Here is an 18,806-nt window from a genome sequence, read left to right on the forward strand (position 1 = left end):
AAATTAAACTTACTGTAACATTAATTTATACAGTAATAATAACATTAAAAGATTGAACAAAGATACGTGGATGTACATATTCTAATGATGAAAAAAATGGACAAGATAAAATTAGAATTCAAAGCCAGTTAACCCTATATAAAACTGATTGAGAAAATTCACTTCCTCTACTATATATAAAAAAATATATTAAAATGCTTTTTCTTCAAAGAATTAACTAAATTTCCTTCTTTTGTGTGAATCTAGTTTCTTTTTCAGGAAACTGGCTTTGATAACATTTAATCTTTGATTGTGTTTTACTTAATCTGCCCATACAACAGGTCTAGAAGCTGTAATTACTACGATCAACTGCAGTAAGAGTTGGCACATCTCAGGCACTTCTCCTTAATTGTATTTCAAAAAAATCAAGGAACATATTTACATAAAAATACAAACACACACTGAGGCAGGATTAGACATGCCTAAAAGCAGATCTTTCTGGGAGGAAATGGAGTTTCTAAAGGAAATCTAAACCAATGAGAGAAGAACAAGCTGAACACATAGCTGATGCTCACCTAACCATCAATACCAGCATTGTCCCCTCCTGGAATAATGTTTTATTAATTATACATGGCCAGAAGGTGCCATTGCCAACTTAAAACTCATTAAATTTGAAAAAAGTAAAAAAAAAATACAAAAAAAAAAAAGAACTATGCAGCAGGAGTTTATTACAACCACAAAGTGCATTACAGGTTGTAATTTACATTAATTCCAAAGTAATGCAGTGATAGCAGGGTTCAACATTAACTGCTGACAGGTCATCAGCAGTAACCAGGTTGAGGTAGTTGTTATTTATTTTTGGCCTTTGGTTGCCATCAATGGCAATCACTGTATTGATGTGCCATTATTTGGGCAGTAGATTAGAACTGGATGTTTTTTGCATATTATGTGTAACTGGCGGAGCTGTGTATAACTTTTCATTTACTAGTCGATTTTATGATTAAAATAAAATGTATGCTGCATACATACGTACTGCACCTCCTGCCTTTACCCTACATGGGTAAACAAACTATACGTTTACCTATAAAGCAAATTAAAAAGTTATGTAAAGACAGGCCACATTGCAAGTGTGTGTGAGCCGCCTATGCATGTAACAGAAATGCTAACAGTCTCCTTTACCTCTGAGGTAAAGTCTATCTTGTAATCAGAGTGACTTGACTACAAATTCTGCTGGGAGACAAATGTGAACAGCAGAAAAATCTGACAGAACCCTTGGCATGTTAGAGGAACGGGACTTCGCAAAGTGTGGCTTGCCTCACCTGCAGAGCCACAATGGGGAAGGGAGAGAAAGAGAGCAATGCTATTTCTTTTATATCCTCTAATACCCCATTAACCAACATAACAATATGCTCCATAGATTTATTATTATTGCCAAGTGATTAAGCTACATCAAAGCTATCCTATGTAACAATGTACTACTTTAACCTAAGACTACAAATAATATTTCTATGTCCAAATTAGTGAAATTTGTAAGCTGGAATGTCAAGGGTCTCAATCGCGTTTTAAAGAGAAAGAAAGTACACTTGCACTTAACTGGCCTTAATGCCAAGACAATATTTTTAAAGGAGACCCACTTACTAAGTAAGGATCAGTTTCAGTTGCAAAGAAAATGGTCTGGCCAAACTTTTCACTCCAGCTGTACAAAGAAAACCAGGGGTGTGTGAACCTTAATACACAGAACCATTCCATTTGTAGTGTCAGATGCAATATCTAATTCTGAAGGGCAATATGTCATGGTGATGGGTAATTTATTTAATACTAATATGATTTTGAATAATATCTAAGCACCTAACGTGGATGATAGAGCTTTCTTCCAAAATGTATTTGCAATCTATCCTTAATCAGAACACTTGCAAGATTATAATGGCCGGAGAGTTTAATTGTATTTTAAATCCAGAACTGGACAGATCCCCAGCTACAATGGTGACAATATCTAATACTACAATGATAATTATATAGTTTGTAATGGATCATACCTTATCAGACCTTTGGAGCCTTTTTAAATCCTAAACTAAGAGCATACTCCTCCTTCTCAACCCCTCAATTACAAGAATAGATCTAGAATACGCTAGGTCCCCCAATGAGACACTTTATAGGAAGTGGTTTAACCTCTTGATCACTAATGAAACATCATTATTATGAACACGGAGAGAAGGCCAATGAGATCTTAGCCCAACAATTCCATAAGCAGGAAGTCCGTAATACAATAACAGCAATTAACAAGAGACAGAGGTAAAATTATTGACCATAAAAATATAACTTACACATTTAGAGAGAACTATAAGTCCTTATATTCTACTCAGTTTAAAGAAGATAGGAGACAATCTAATGAGTTTCTTGATTCATTACTGATATGACTGCTAGATACTCTTACTGCTGTAGAGTTGGATTCTATAAACTCACTTCAAAGTGGGAAAGAAGCCAGCCCTGATGGCTGCCCAGTGGGATTTTATAAATAAATTTCAAATAAGTTAGCTCCACTACCATTAGCAACATTTATAGACACTAAAGACAACAACATTCTACCTCTAACATTTTGCCAAGCATTACCGTCTTACCTAAGAAAAATAAGGACTTACTTCAATGTGCATCATAATAACAACATTAAAATTCTCTCCAAAGTTCTAGCCAGAATGATTGAGGAAGTGCTTCCTTCCATCATATTAGAAAATAAAACCGGATTTATTAAAGGCAGACACTTAACTTTTAACTTGCAACATTTGTTTAACATTATATATTCACACATTAAATCTAACACTCCAGAGATCTAATAACCTTTAGATGCACAAAAAGCATTTGATATGGTTGAATGGAACTATCTAGTCCAGAAGCCTAAGTTAGTATTAACAACACTATTTCAGGTAACTTGAAACTAGACTGTGGCCCTTATCACCTCAGCTTTTTGCAATCGCTATTGAACAATTGGCTGTATACTTTCAAAACGCCTCAGAGACAAAGGGGATTGTCAGAAAAGTACTTGAACAGTAAAGATCACTATATGCAGATGATATGGTACTCTATATATCTGACCCACAAAAATCTGTGCCAGCAGTCCTAAAAATAATTGGCAGATTTTCAAAAGATATCTGGACTTAAAATAAATTTGAATAAAAGTATTATTTTTCCAGTGAATTCTCCACCACATAATATTAGACTGGACAGCTTCCCAATTATCTTAGTAGATCAGTTTAAATATCTAGGGTTAAACATAGCAAGCAAATATAAAGCTCTTTTTCACCAAAATTTTGCTGTTTGTATGGAAAAAATTAAACAAGACATGAACAGATGATCTACACTCCATCGTACATTAGCAGGAAGAATCAACATTGTTAAGATGAACATCCTCCCCAAGCCTCTCCTCCTATTTAAAAGCCTCCAATATACATTAACAAATCATTTTTTAAGAAATCAGACTCAATCATAACTTCTTTTATTTGGAATTCGAATAATCCACACATCTAAAGGGAGACTCTACAATGACCTAAAGCAGAAGGGGGCATGGCACTACCTAAATTTCAATGTTATTATTGGGCGGCAAATATACAAGCTATAAAGACCTGGGGCCTCATGTATAAACGGTGCGTACGCACAGAAATGTTGCGTACGAACGTTTCCACGCTCAAATCGCGATGTATAAAACTTAAACTTGGCGTAAAGCCACGCACATTTCCATGGTAACTCATACCTTGGCATACGCAATTTCTCTGCTCGGTTTTGCAGACTGGCGGCACCCAGCGTCAAAGCAGTGCTACTGTTACTATGTGGTCACCCTTTCTTTCTTAGCTCCACATTCCTGACACGGCTTTATAAATACACTGAAATTAACTGCATATTGTTTATTAGTGTAATGCATCAGATTGTAATTAACCTGTAGCAATATAATGGTCCAGGGAATAGCCATAGTATTCCAAATACCATAACTGCTTTAGCATTGTTACGCTCACTGCATCTTGTTCTTCTTTTTGCTGCTCCCATTAAGGATTGCCACTGCGGATCATCTTTTTCCATATTACTCTCACTGCACCTCTCGGAGTATTTATATCACTGTATCTGAGTGTGAATCACAGCAGCAGCTGATCGGAAAGAGAATTATCGGTATACATTTTCAAGTACACACTACCTCAACCACGGCAAAAAGCATCAAAGCCTTTCCTGTATGGACCTCGCGTTTCAGAAACAGTTTCATCCCAAGAACTATAAACGCACTCAATCAGTCCATCAAGTGCTCCTTGTAGAACTGTTTGTACTTATAAGTACAATCACCTCACTGTAAACTTACACTACAGTTATAATATTGCACAACCTGCGCTACTTTATAAAGCGCGTATGATGACAATATCATTTTTAAGATGAAATGCAGCAAAATATGTTGCTTATAGTATACAGATAAAACTTTAACTTCATTTAAATAATCTGGATTGTTAATAATTAAACATGTGAGGACACGGTGCCGCAGCGTATAGCTAGTTCACGGATAGCTCCTGCCTTGCGCTGTATTCTTGCTGGTGCTGACGCGACACTGGAAGGATAGACGAATAGAATAATTAAACATGTACTATGAAGATATTTCAATGTTCCTTAAAAGTTTTGAAGAATCGGCGTTCTAAGCTTACAAATGGCTTAACGTCTATTACAGAGCGATTGGGTTTTTGAAGAAAGAAAAGTAAGGACAGGAATTGGAGGTTAGTACGTTTGAAAGAGACAGTACTTGTGTAATAAATTATTTCATCGAAGGTAGCACATGGCGCAGCAAGCCTCTTGCGTGAGATATGAACAATCACTGCGCCACCATGTTCCCATGTTTAATAACATGCTTTCATTCCTATCATCATGAAAATGATATCACGTATACATCTCAGTATTTTAATTATTCAGAGAGCTGTAATATCTCGAATGTAATGGATTCTATGTCCTGTCGGAGAAAGAGAAAGAACGGAAGCACGTAGTGATTCACACACATAGAGCACATAGAAGATCAAACACAGAACAAAGCATTTAACGTGCTACTTGAGAAACTAGTAAAATAAACGATTTTAAGATGAAGTTCATGATGTTCTACTTTAATGGCAAAATACACTACATGATTAAAGTGGAAATTTCGAGATTAAAGTTGACATTTCATGCTTTTTTCCCACTGTGTGCCTATTTTTCTGTCTTTACCCTAATAAGCTTTCATATGACGCTCAGACAGTGGGCTACGACTTGCCTTTTCACGGCGACTTTGATATGTGATTTCTTTTTTATTTTGGGCACTGTGCGACTTTGTGAACTCGATCTTTCGAGTTTCTCCGACACTCTGTCACTCGATCAACTTTCTTTTGTTGATTATACCACTGTTTAAACCAACAAATAGTACGTTTTTCCTTTGCCTGCACTTGGTATTCGCTGAAATTCTTATATTTTCCCCTGTGCTTTTCCCATTGTCTTTTCTCAGAAGGCTGTTTATATCGATTTGCATATTCAAAGAGGCGTAATTCTGGGAGGAGTTGGGGCGGGACAGAAGGTGCGTGTACGTGTGTTACTTTTCACGCTGATCAGGATTTATGTAGTGGAAGAACGTGAAAATTTGCGTGCGCACAGATTCCTGCATCTGGATTTTTCTATGCGTACGCACAATCCCGCTTTTGTGCTTACGCCATGTTATAGTGTGAGTTCTACGCACGCCGTTATACATGAGGCCCCAGGACATCAACACATATCGATGAATATAGACAAGCCTGGTCTGCAATAGAAATAAAATCTTGTAGTGCGTCTCTATATTCCCTCCTTTTTGTCCCAGTTAATACAAATTACCGTCAATACACTAATAATCCAATTGCCCTTCATGCTCTCAGAATGTGAAACCAATGTAGGAAGCACTTTAAGACAGAGAAGCTTTTATCTGTTGCACCCCTACATGACCACCACTTTTTTCCACCCTCTCAAACATATATACTATTTAATGTCTGGAAAATGTCAGGGATTAAAACACTTTGAGACACAGATAATGTCTTTGCATCTTAGGAACAATTACTCTTCAAATTCAACTTCTCATCAACACAATTCTTCCACTACTTTCCAGCTAGAAACTTTGCTAAACAGAACCTGATCAATATTTCTCACCTTCCACCTTGTTCTATTGCAGAAGAAATATTGATCAGTCTTGAATTTTCAGATAGCATCTCTACAATTTATAAAAAATATCTTATGAGCTCATTAGGGAAAGGATCTGTCGCTTAATATTTAAGAAAAGGAGTGGAAGGAAGGCAGCCATGCATAGAATACACTCTATCTCCATATGCATAAAGCATTCAATCATTCAACTTAAAATCTTTCATCGAGTGCATTTATCTTGATTAAAATTGTCCAAAATATTTTCAGGCCAAGATTCAACCTATGAATGTTGCAATCTAGCTTCAGTCTCCCTGTGCCACATGTTTTGGGCGTGCACCAAATTAACAACATTCTGGACCAAAATTTCTAAATGCCTATCAGACAGCCTTGATGTCACAATTGTTCCTAATCCATTAACAGCTATGTTTGGTGTACTCCCAGGTGGGCTTAAAGAGGAGAACTACAAACAAACTAATTGCCTTTACAATCTACTACTATGTAGACTTATCTTGCTCAAATGGAAGAATCTCACACCACCACTTTAAACTCAGTGGGTTACTGATGTTCGATACTACATGAAATTGGAATACCGTATTTTTCGCAACATAAGATGCACTTTTTTTTCCCCAAAAGAAGGTTGGAAATGTCTGTGTGTCTTATGGAGCGAATATTGCGTCACAGACTGTGATGTGTATTACCTGACAAAAGTCGACATCCAGGGGTAGAGGGCGACAAAACTCACTGTTACGTTACAGGCATTCCCTCTGTGCTTGGAGGAATGTTAAGACTCATTGACTCAGCATCTAATCCTTGCGTGTGCGTGAGTTGCGAAATGTAAACAAATGTAAACAAAGGCAAGATGGCATCGACATCTCACGAGGAAGCGAAGCAAGTGCAGAAAACAAAATACTCAGCAGACGATGTTTTGCGCATTATCACTGAGTCGGACTCTGATTTTTCAGAATCTGATTTTGTTGAGAGTGATCAAGAGATCGAACAAGAGAGTGAGGAACTGGCATCAGCTGATCGGGACACCAGCCGATGCCGTCCCAGCTAAGCATATTCGTGCAGCCGATGCACCTATGGCAAGGTTCGTGTGGGAGGAATACCTAGACATTGATACGTGGAGAGCCAAACTGGCTACCGGACTTCACAAGACAGTATGGCTTGCTGTTGGACTCGACAGATTACCAGCCACTGGACTACTTCAGGCTGTTCTTTCCTGGAGCTGCCTTTCAGCTACTGTCAGACGAGACAAACAGGTATGCAGAGCAATTTTTTGAATCGAGGGCTGTGCTTGCACCGCATTCTCGTTTTTCAAACTGGAAACCCACAACAAAACACAAGATGAAGGGCTTTGTGGCATTACAAACATAGATGGGACTAGACTGGCGATATAACTTCAGGGAGCATTGGTCCAAACGTGCTTTGTCCCCTGGTGGCTTTGGACAGGTTATGCTGCGTGATGATAGGTACGTGCTCCTGCAAAGTGATTGTGAGCAACTGAGCTTCATAAATTCTGACACTAGCGATGAGGAGTTCTTGGGGTTTCCATAAAACTAGAAGAGTGCTTGAACCTTAAAGTCTCTCCTTATTTGTTAATGACAGTGATGATGTTTCTTAATACTGCTGTTGAATTTACATGGTTGAAATATTATTCTGCTATATTTTATTAAACATATTAGTACACCATTTGGTTCAGAATATTTTTTTTTCTTGTTTTCCTCCTCTAAACCTAGGTGCGTCTAATGGTCAGGTGCGTCTTATGGTGCAAAAAATACAGTAAATCAAATTCTCACTTAGAGGGTCAGCTCACTTTTTAAAAATATGGCAGGATCTAATCAAGAACATTTTACAGTAAGTTTCCTTTTTGGGAAAAGGGATAACCTTCCTTTCTTGTTCCCTTTATAGAGCAGCATTTTGTTATGGCTCCCCTCTCTTTCTCTTGGGCAGGGGTTGATTAAGTTTCAGTTTCATGAAGTTAAGGCCTCACTAAGTTAGACTTGACTGTATGGGATGTTATCTGCTTCTAAATTAAATTTAAAAAAAAACAAGAGTTTTGCCTTGTTTGTTAACAAACCCTTATCACACCTAATCTCTAAGTAGTCACAATAGTAGGACATTATGGATTACATTCAGCAATGTATGCTATGTTTAATACTTCTAATATTTAGTAATTTTATTGTTCTATCAGTCCCATTGAATATGAATAGGTTATGTCTGTTTATTTCTGCACTGTTAACTGATAAAAAAAATCATAATGTCCAACTTTGATATTTCTAATCAAGCACCGACTGACTTAATGCATTAAATTTGGCAGAAGAAGTCTAAAGTTTGAAGAAAACACATTTTCATTTGCACTAAAATCAAACTCTGATGAATTAGTAAAAATATAACAAAAGAAAAAAAGAGCAAAATGTAATATTTACAACGCATTGATAAAATGCATAAGAAACCATCAGGAAAAAAAAAAAGCCATCTAACTTAAACTTACATCAGCACATTCTGAAAATATGATGATTCAGGCAATAAATATATTCATATTTTATAGGTAGTTTATTCCTTGCAAGCCAGAATCAATCTATTTGGGTGATTCCTTAGCTAACTGAGCTAACCAAATTCTACACTCATGTATTATGCTCTAAATTCTGAGCAAATGCACAGTTCATTCACCTCAATCAGCCCGCTGGTAAAGTTAAGCATTTCACTTCACTGCCTTTTAAGAAAACTGTTTAGTCACAATCATTTCATTTACTGCCAATTAATATAAAGTTAATCAATTGATAATTCAAAAGCCTTTGTCAGTTCAACAATAAGAATTTTTCCTACAAATGAAAATAAAAAAACTCCTTCTCAATGATTCTCAAAGTGATAATTTAATGTATCATAAAAAATATAAAAAGAATGCATTTGTTAAGCAGAAAGAAGAAAATATGTTAATTTCACTGAAAGAGTTGTCTGGACCACTGTAACACTTGGATTAAAGAAAACAATGAAGTAAGCAAAACACATTTTCAAATAGAGAGGGTAAAAACAATAGCCTGAATAATAGACTCAAATTCTGCACAGAGTATGGTTCTCCTAAACAAAGGAACTTGTCATCTGCCTTCCACAACTACTGCCTCCTTAAGTCCTACAGTAGACTTGGAGCTTTTATTCATATGTCTATAATCAAGATGTGTTAATTGCTTGATGGGTCACCCCATGATAAGTGCCTCAATTTGTTCACTTTTACACATTTCTTTTCTTAAACTATGCAGAATTTAACTCTTTTCTACTGCAGGCATTAAGATGAATATACCATAACTATTATTAGACAAGCTGTTTTCAAATGCAACTGGTCAATGAATTGCAGGCCTTCGCAATACGCTACTGGTTTGTTTCCTTAGATTCATGTAGAAATACATTAGCTATAATGAGCAGTAGTGTTGATACCACTGCTGCCTCATAGCCCCAGTGGGATTGAATCCTAGCTCAGTGAAGGTGTGGTTTTCCATGTTGTCCTCAGTTCTGTGTGTTATGTATCTAGGATCTTTGATTTTCTTCTCAGATTACAATTCTGTGTTTGCTAGATTACCTGGTGACAACTCTAAACTGATCTGGTGTGAGTGACTGTGCTCTGCGATGGACTAGCATCCTGTTCAGGGATGAGTCTTATCTTTAATCTAATGGTACTAGGAAAGGCATTGGCTCTCCAAGACCCTAAATGTGGATGCATAGAGTTCTTCAACTGGAAATTATGTTACCAATAGCTACAATATAACAAACAACTAATTATATATGTTATTCACTCGTATGTAATGAAACGTGGATTATTTTGTAAAAATAATTTGCAAAATAACATTAAAACTAAAACAAGAAAAAAAAACACAATAAATTGTGATTACCTGCTGCATACATCTTTCACACTTTCAGCTTTTTTAATAAAGTGGCTGCTTCTCTGCATCTTGCATTAATTTCTGGCCACATTCTGCCCTCCAGCTCCAAAAGCACTGAGCATAGTCTAATAGTAGATATTAAGGCTACTTGTCACTTCACCAACAGTTATGTTAATCATCTCCCACATATCCTGATTCTGGAGCTACTATAAATATACTGAACAATTCATCCCGTACTCTTTCATAGGCAGTCAAGTACTGCAGTACTCCATATCCTGGTACCACATTCCACATCATGTTTTTTTATGGCACATGTGCTCGCATGGACCTGAAATACTATCGAACAACCTTGGTGATCTATTCCTAACAGCACAGTAAAGTATGTCTGGAACTTTACATGTTAGCTCATGTACATTTTTTTTCTGAATGAATTTTAGATGTTACCTAGGAACACAAATTATTATTTTATAGGCTACTTAACTGATTTTGGTGATTACAACTGTGATATGTGGCCGGCCGTTCATCCCAGCCAATACCCCCAGGCCGCCAGGTGGAGCCCTCCCTGCAGCAAGGAGGTGCCCCGAATGCCAGCAAGGAATCCTGGACAATGCAGTTTTTATCCCCAACCCTGCTGGATGCCGTGAGGGCCGCTAGGGGACGCTGCAGGGAGGAACAAGGATTATTTGCCCTACGCCCCGGAAGTACATCCAAGTCACATGTACAGAAGGAATGACGTGCTTCCGGGGTAAAGAAAAAGGCTTTTTATCTGACCCGGAAGTGTTCCTAGTAACATGGACAGAGAGGGCTAAACACTTCCGGGTCAAGGACTATAAAAGGACTGTGAGAGACCAGAGCATTGAGCTGAGCTGGGTGGAAGGGTGGCAACGCGTCTGGGAGTGGAGGATTGTTTATTGTAGTGATTGATTATTGATTATTTGATTATTATATGAGTACTGTGGAGTGTAGGTGCTTTGTGCACTTTATTAGTGTCCAAATAAATAATTATTGGACTTTTACCTGGTGTCTGATGAGTGGTCTGAGAGTTCAAGGGGTCAAGAGCGACCTAATCTGTCACACAACAAAATACTATACGCAACCTTCCAAAGGAGGCATAAGATCCATTTAACACTTGTGTATAGCATGCTAAAGTGTGGAGGAGAGGTGCTACAATGCTGTGAGGAGTCCACCATAGTCAGTGGAATCGTGATTGCATATGTTTTAGTCTGATTAGCATAGTCCATACACTGTATGGCTGTTTCAAGGTGGCAGCCAATCAGGGTTTGAGGAGCATTTATCATTTACAAGATTATTGTTATTTATGAGAATTAAATTGCATACAAATGTGTGTAGTACTAGGGTGTTTTACCGTCTTAGCCAGTATGGATGTGGTAAGAAGTTAAGCAAAATGACACCTTTTTTGGCTAAGTAGAAAGATTACAATATGCAAGCTTTCGAGGAAACTCAGGCCCCTTCTTCAGGCAAAATGTTTGATGAAGGGACCTGAGTGGCCTCGAAAGCTTGCATATTGTAATCTTTCTAGTTAGCCAGCACAAATGTGTGTATGCCAGGTTTCATAAATCAGATTTTATCTTGACTTACTGAGTTTCCTGTTTTGAGGCATAAGCATACTTTCGTGCTCGAATCCACAAAGAGTTTTATAAATGAGACCCCAATGTTCTCAACACTGAATGCCATTTCCAGTCTTTGTTTAATAGTGGGACCTAGTGAAAGGCTCCAGCAGCCCCGGGATAAGGGGTTAGGAAAATGGGTAAATGGTATATTTGGTCAGAACTGGATTTTGTTTAAACATTTTTGTATTTTTTTTAAGGATTAATTGCACAAGGTTACTTCCAACTCACCTCTTCTGGTAAAGTAATAACCAGTTCATACTCAGTTTGTGACACCAAAACTTGTAAGAAGTATTCACTGCAGGCAGCCAAGACAGCCCGATGGGCTCGGAACCCTTTCCCTTCAACAATCACAGTCACATCACAGAGGATATCCTGTTTCCGCTGATCATTGAGGCACAGGATGATGTTGGTACAGTGAACTGTTGACTCATATACATACATGGGGGATTCAGTCTTCTCATCCACGGACATTCCGCTCACACCCTAAAAAAAGAATCAGAAAAGAAAGCTGCATTAGTCTGTCTACTGTTCACTAATATTGTACACTTTATGTCTGTGGTAGCTGATGGTGGTGCCTATAGGCCTAAAATCAGAGATTTAAAAATCATGACATTTTCTGTCTGTGTAGAGCTTTCATGTCGTCTTCATGTTTTGCACTGGATTTCTCTAGGTGCTCCACTTTCATTACATAGCACAAACATATGCACTGTTAAGTTAACTGGCAAAAAGTAAATTGTCCCAGAGTGAGGACTGTGAATGTGTACAAGTGTGTCCTTCGGTGGACTGGTGCCCCATTCATGATTTGTCCTGTCTAGAGACCTATGCCACCCGTTGAGGTTTTACACTTTACCCAATCCATATATCTGATGAATGTGACACAAAACGAATTAAAGAAAGAATATTGTACTTGTTACTTAAAATACTGGGATCTGTGGTATGTCCTGAAAGAACCCAATCCTGGTTTTCAAACCTAGTCCACCCCAGATTTCTCTCATTTCTTCTCTTTACTTCTTTCAATATAAAATATTCTTGTTAAATGCCATTTTTTAATGAAATTATGAACTGAGGACAGCTACCTGAAAATGCTTTGCTATCTTCTTGTAGCCTTCTCTTGCATTGTGAGCATCAGCTATTTTATTTTTCAGAGTGCTAGGCAGCTGCTAATGGCTGCTGATTGTTGGGACAAGGTTTGAGAAGTCAGAAAACAGAGACCCAGCTTTGAAACTTGCATCACCTGGGGTTTCCTAATGACAACTGTGAACAAGCCATAGCACTAATGAAGGTCTGAGACCTTAGTAAACGTTTCCTGAGATCACAGATATCTTAGGGTGCCCTGACGTTTGCATGGTACTCCTTTTCTTTTTTTCACTGTAGCATTGTACAAAACAAAAACAATACACTAATACTGCATAAAATGCTGAAAGGAAATGTGTCATCTTTAACTTTACGCCTTTTGGTGATCAGTTCATCTTCTGCTCATTTAACTATTCACAGTAACAGACATTTTTAGCAAGGCCACCCAAACTTTTGCATGGCACTGTATCCCAATCATCAGAACACTCAGTTCCAGTTTGTGCATTGCCTGTATTTCACTCCCTGTAAAGTGTTTGCTATGGACTTTTCCAATGATTCTCTTTGCTCTTCTAAACCCCCGGGTACTTTTTTACATATGTATTGGAAATGTCCTAAAGTTCTAACTTTTCGGTGAGCCATATCACAATTTCTTTCTTCCATCCTCTCCCATAATATCCCATTTACTCTTTTGGTTTTCCGTCTTTTGGATATTTCTGCTTTTTCTCTTTCTAGCGGAGATCATTTCTTTGGGCACAATTGCTGCAAGTTAGCTCTAGCTTTAAGATGGAAATCTACTGATTCTTTATCCTATTACTTCTGGAAATCCTCTTTCTACAACCTTATGCTTGTTGAGCTGTCTGCTGCTTGAATTAATGGGGCTCCTGGCTCAGATATTTCTAAGTGGCAATCATATATGCAAACTTGTTTAGACTCAGCTGGATGAGACATTTGTTTAATAACCACTTAGTATTTTCAGTGGACAGATGTGCCTTCTCCCCTCCATGATTAACAGGTGCATTTTGGGTCTGTGGGGCAGGACAGGATGGGGTGGGGTGAGGTGAGGTGAGATGGGTGTTTTATTTTCTGTTAACATTTTCATGGTTATGCCTGATTTACTGTAACTTACATTTGCTACCTAGTCAATAAAACTTTGATAATAAAAAAACAAAGTAATGGGACCTGAACATAATTATTTCCCAAAGAAATGTTACCATGTAGAAGTTTCTGAGAACAGAAGACAATGCTACAAATCTGCTGCTTAACACTTGCATCTTTATGCCAATCACAACAATCACTGGCCTATTCTACAGCAGGCATACTGGCAGTTTAAATGATTTGCTCAGAGTCACATCACATGTCAGAGTAGAGATTGAGCAGGCAGTCTTACAAATGACGTGCACCACCTGATTTAAATATCTCTCCATCGCTCATTCCCTTCATCTTGCTCATTCTTTCCCAATTTAATCTGCACATGACTAAAGCATACCAGATTACTATTAAGATGTCTGCAGAATTATTCTTCCAGACACCACTTATAGTGACAATATCTTACCAGTCAATAGTTAAATATTCACAGCTAAAAGTGTGAAATAAATAATGACGACTTGTTGTGACTTCTGGTCAGACAATTCAAAGAACTTACTGTTGTGTATGCTGCACTATACAGTACATATCCCATTTAGATGTATGGTTTCTTTGTACTCCTTTCATTTAATGCTATTTTACTCCTTTGTAAATTATATGTTACTTAGTGAATGAACACAAATAAGCATTTAAAAGTACTTGCAACAAGTGGTAAATAAATCCAGAACTTTGTGCTATGTAGTAACAGGGGCACTGAAAAAGTGTTAAGTCTTATTATAGATACATGTAGCACATTTAATTGAAATGTATTATGTCTCCTATAATGACAGGCACTGTAAATTGTTTTCAGAGATTTTTCAGGTAAGGAGAACAGATGTTTTGTGGTAAGGTTGTTCTAATCACTAATCATGGTGTCAGAGAATGAGGATGTTTTGCATTTTGATTAGCATATGAAAGAATTTCACTGTACTCTGCACTACAGTAATGACCTTAATAAACCTGGATCTTTGAATAAAATTAGTACCAACATATATATAGGACAAATTAAAACAAGCAAGTTAAGAATACAAATCAAAAAGATTTAAGGAAATAACTGTTAAAATGGTCCAATATCAAATCAATGAATATCAGAGACACATATGAAATAATTTGACCACATAGCAAAAATTCATTCTTTAAGAATGAACACAGGAAATAGAACTTACAAACCTAGGGTGAAATCCACACACACAACCCTCTCTCATCTGTCACTTCTTTTTTGGTAACTTTTTTTGCATAAATTATTTCAGAACATAAGTTGACAAGATATTTATTCTATGCTAGACTGCTATTATGGTAGTTATTGATAATGAGACACTGAATAAAAATCCACATTTGCCCATTCTAACAGTTACACTCCTATCACCTGGCAACCAAAAACAGTTGTGTTACCACAGATCATGAGGATTTAGCAGAGGGAGCGACTGCACCCTTTTCATATGAGACATTTAAGTAAATTTTAATATGCATACTGGGTAAGAAATATGATTTCTGTTAGGAGTGTGGTGCTACACTATTTATGATTCAAAAGTTGTCTTATCATTTTACTGATGCAATACTAACCCTGGCTCTGGAAATTTTTCCAATATACATTTTAATGAGTCAGTATCATCAGTTGTTTACCAGAACTCCTTAAAAGCCATAGAAATCCTAAAACAGTCTATTGTACAATTATATTATTCTTTTGAAGATAAATGTGCTATTTTAATACCCCCAATTACTGCAAACACATCCTTAAACCATCTTACCCAAAAATTACAATACCATTTAAACATTTGCATTTACTACAATGGAAACCACTATTCAAAGCTACTCTATAAGCAGGGTGCAAGATGATTGATTTAATGTATACAATTAAGTGCAAGCATGTTATGTGGCCTGTTCCGAGTCTAACTATGGTGACCTTGGGACTTCAAATCCTGTCCATTAATCTGACACTATTACTATGAAATTAATTAATCAGGGGGTGGCACGGTGGCGCAGTGGGTAGCGCTGCTGCCTTGCAGTTGGGAGACCTGGGGACCTGGGTTCACTTCCCGGGTCCTCCCTGCATGGAGTTTGCATGTTCTCCCCGTGTCTGCGTGGGTTTCCTCCGGGCACTCCGGTTTCCTCCCACAGTCCAAAGACATGCTGGTTAGGTGGATTGGCGATTCTAAATTGGCCCTAGTGTGTGCTTGGTTTGTGTGTGTCCTGCGGTGGGTTGGCACCCTGCCCGGGATTGGTTCCTGCCTTGTGCCCTGTGTTGGCTGGGATTGGCTCCGGCAGACCCCCGTGACCCTGTGTTCGGATTCAGCGGGTTGGAAAATGGATGGATGGATGGATAATTAATCAGGCAATATTACCTACATTGCATAAAATTACATTCCATGGCTATCTATCAATTCATTTTGCTCTTTTATAGCTTTTATTGATTTTTATAAATCACATCACAATGAAGGACAGACAAACCAATCCATTATACAATTAATACTACTTCTTACCCTGTCCAGGTGTTGTTCCTGCATTGCACCCAGTGCTTGCTGGGACAGGCTACAATTGCCTTGCAACCCTGCCCAGATAAGCATGTTAGTAAAGTGGATGGATAAATGCTTAGACACTACTTCTCATATTGTACATTTATTTTTAATACCAAATCTATTCACTTTCTAAACCAGCAATTTTCCTTTTTTGAACCCAACGTAGCAAAAACAACAACACATCAGGGAGCATGGTAACATGCATTAACACTTGTGTGAATACTTCCGATTCAAATGAAAACGGGGAGAAATTCACATACTAGACACTTCAGCTATACAGTGAAGCTGGTTTTCAATGCTGTAAAGATTATGAACAATTTCTTTTCATTTGTTAAGTAAATTACAATATTTTTAATCAAAATCTTTGGGGGGTGGAGATGGTATTTACTTTAATTATCACAGACCCTAACTTACAAACCCTCAAACTCAATACAAGATCATGGGGGAAGCTCTTCAATGTAATATATTTATAAAAATGCCCTCAAAATGGTGAAACTCTACATATGTATAAGGATATATAGAAGGTTTGGGTGCAACATTTACAGGTTAACCTAGAGTAGCAAAAATGCCTGAGCTAGCCCTGTATGCACTGATAGATACTTTTAGAAAAAGAGATTCATCTTTTGTTACTGGACTAAATGATAAAAAATGTAAAGTTAGAAAACCGCATGGATGCTAGTCTTTGAGCCATAGGAAATGGAGTAGGAACAACAATAAGGCTGTACATGTATACAATGGCTGCCTGGTTTGATCATACAGTCTACTGACTATTTGAGGTTTAAAGACTTTCTAATAAATCTTCCGGCAGTTAAATAACTTAAAAAGACCAACAGAGAGGTAACTGGTTTGTGAATGAGAAATCAGGATAAATAAAGGCACATAATGGATTCTTCTTCATAATAATAAAAGTGGAAGTAGAGAAGCCGTAATTGCTTACGTGTATTTGAAGGTTAGTAATGCCACCTGCAGGTGTGTGGCACTATGGCATAGTGATCAGCCTGGGATTAAATGCAAGCCAGATCAGTGCTTGTTTTCATGCTCTGCCTTTGTCAGCATGGGTTTTTCCTCAGGTACCCTTTTACTTTGTGGGAGTCTGAGTGATTGTTTCCCATCCCCTGTTGGTTTCTGACTAGTTGTCTTGCTGTGATAGGCTTTGTCCCTCTCCATTACATACTGAATAAAAGTGGGTTTGAAAATCTTTACATTGTCATTTAAATACCAGAAATGTAAACAGCACACGATAGCTGCTTTCTGCACTCACTCAAAACCTTGACAACATTGGCTAACAGTGACATTAATACAGTGTACATTATTCTATCATTAAATAATCAATGTCTAAGACAGCACAAACAAGTTTCCTGATCTTTCAGCTTACAGTACATTTAAGCAGAAGTTACCACAGAAGTCCTTTCTCTCTCTTGCCTAGGTAATGCTGCATCATACTAAGATAATAAAAAAAGAGTAAACTATAATGGGACCCTACAATTACAGTGCACCCTATTATGTCCGGTCATATGAGTCAGACGACAGGCAGACATTCAATAATAGACACTGAGGCCAGAAGTTCTGTTATCAACTGCACTTTAGTCTTTACTTAGCGAAAACCCCAAAGACAAGAAAAGAAAGCTTGTTCCCTAAAGATATCTCCCTCCAAACCCCACTGCAGCGCCACCTGCTGCCTAGGAATACTGCCTAACACTATTATATTCATCTCAATATATAACACACACACAACCCCCACCCCCACCCCCCTCATAGGGCTGATTCCTGCCTTGTCCCAAATGGAATGCAGAATCTGATAAAGTAGGTTTTTTAATGTACTATATTGCCATATGTTATGTAAAATGTCACAAACTACTATGAACTGGAGCAAGAAAACAGTACTAATTTGCTTTCTTTTATATAAAGCTACTAGCAAAATACCCGCGCTACATATACACATATCTACATATACATATATATACATATATATATATATATATATATATACATATATATACATATATATATATATACATATACATATACACATCCACATATATATACATATATATATACACATATCAACATATATATATACACATACATATACACACATACATACACACACACATATACATATATACATATACACATACATACATAGTGCGTTGTAACACGGGCTGTGATTGTTACATGGGAGGGAGACGACAAATCACAGCTTCCCGCTTTCTAATCGGGCCTGTGATTGGTGCTTTGACGGATGCCCAGATCCCACAGTATCTCCCCTTAGGAGAGGCGTTAGGCAAGTGTAATTGAATAGCGGTGCTGCAAGTTTAGCTTTACACCTGTTTTTAAGGCTTATTGACTGAAAGGGGCTTTCATGAAAAAAGTTAGGACTTTGCTACAGGATACACCCTCCACAAGTTAAGGAAGTAAAAATAAAGGTATATATTTCTGTTTTATTTAAACCT

The 18,806-nt window shown here is 37.5% G+C and overlaps 1 protein-coding gene across 1 annotated transcript in view; it reads right to left on the reverse strand.

Annotated features, from left to right (window-relative positions):
- bach2b (BTB and CNC homology 1, basic leucine zipper transcription factor 2b) overlaps window positions 1–18,806 on the reverse strand; it is a 303,267-nt gene that overhangs the window by 69,483 nt on the left and 214,978 nt on the right. The window contains exon 4 of the mRNA XM_028797547.2: window positions 11,870–12,124. Coding sequence (XP_028653380.1) covers window positions 11,870–12,112 — 243 coding nt within the window. The 5' untranslated portion in view covers window positions 12,113–12,124. The remainder of the gene's footprint in view (window positions 1–11,869; window positions 12,125–18,806) is intronic.

The sequence above is a fragment of the Erpetoichthys calabaricus genome, chromosome 3 (assembly GCF_900747795.2).
Source record: "Erpetoichthys calabaricus chromosome 3, fErpCal1.3, whole genome shotgun sequence".
NCBI classification, from domain to species: domain Eukaryota; kingdom Metazoa; phylum Chordata; class Cladistia; order Polypteriformes; family Polypteridae; genus Erpetoichthys; species Erpetoichthys calabaricus.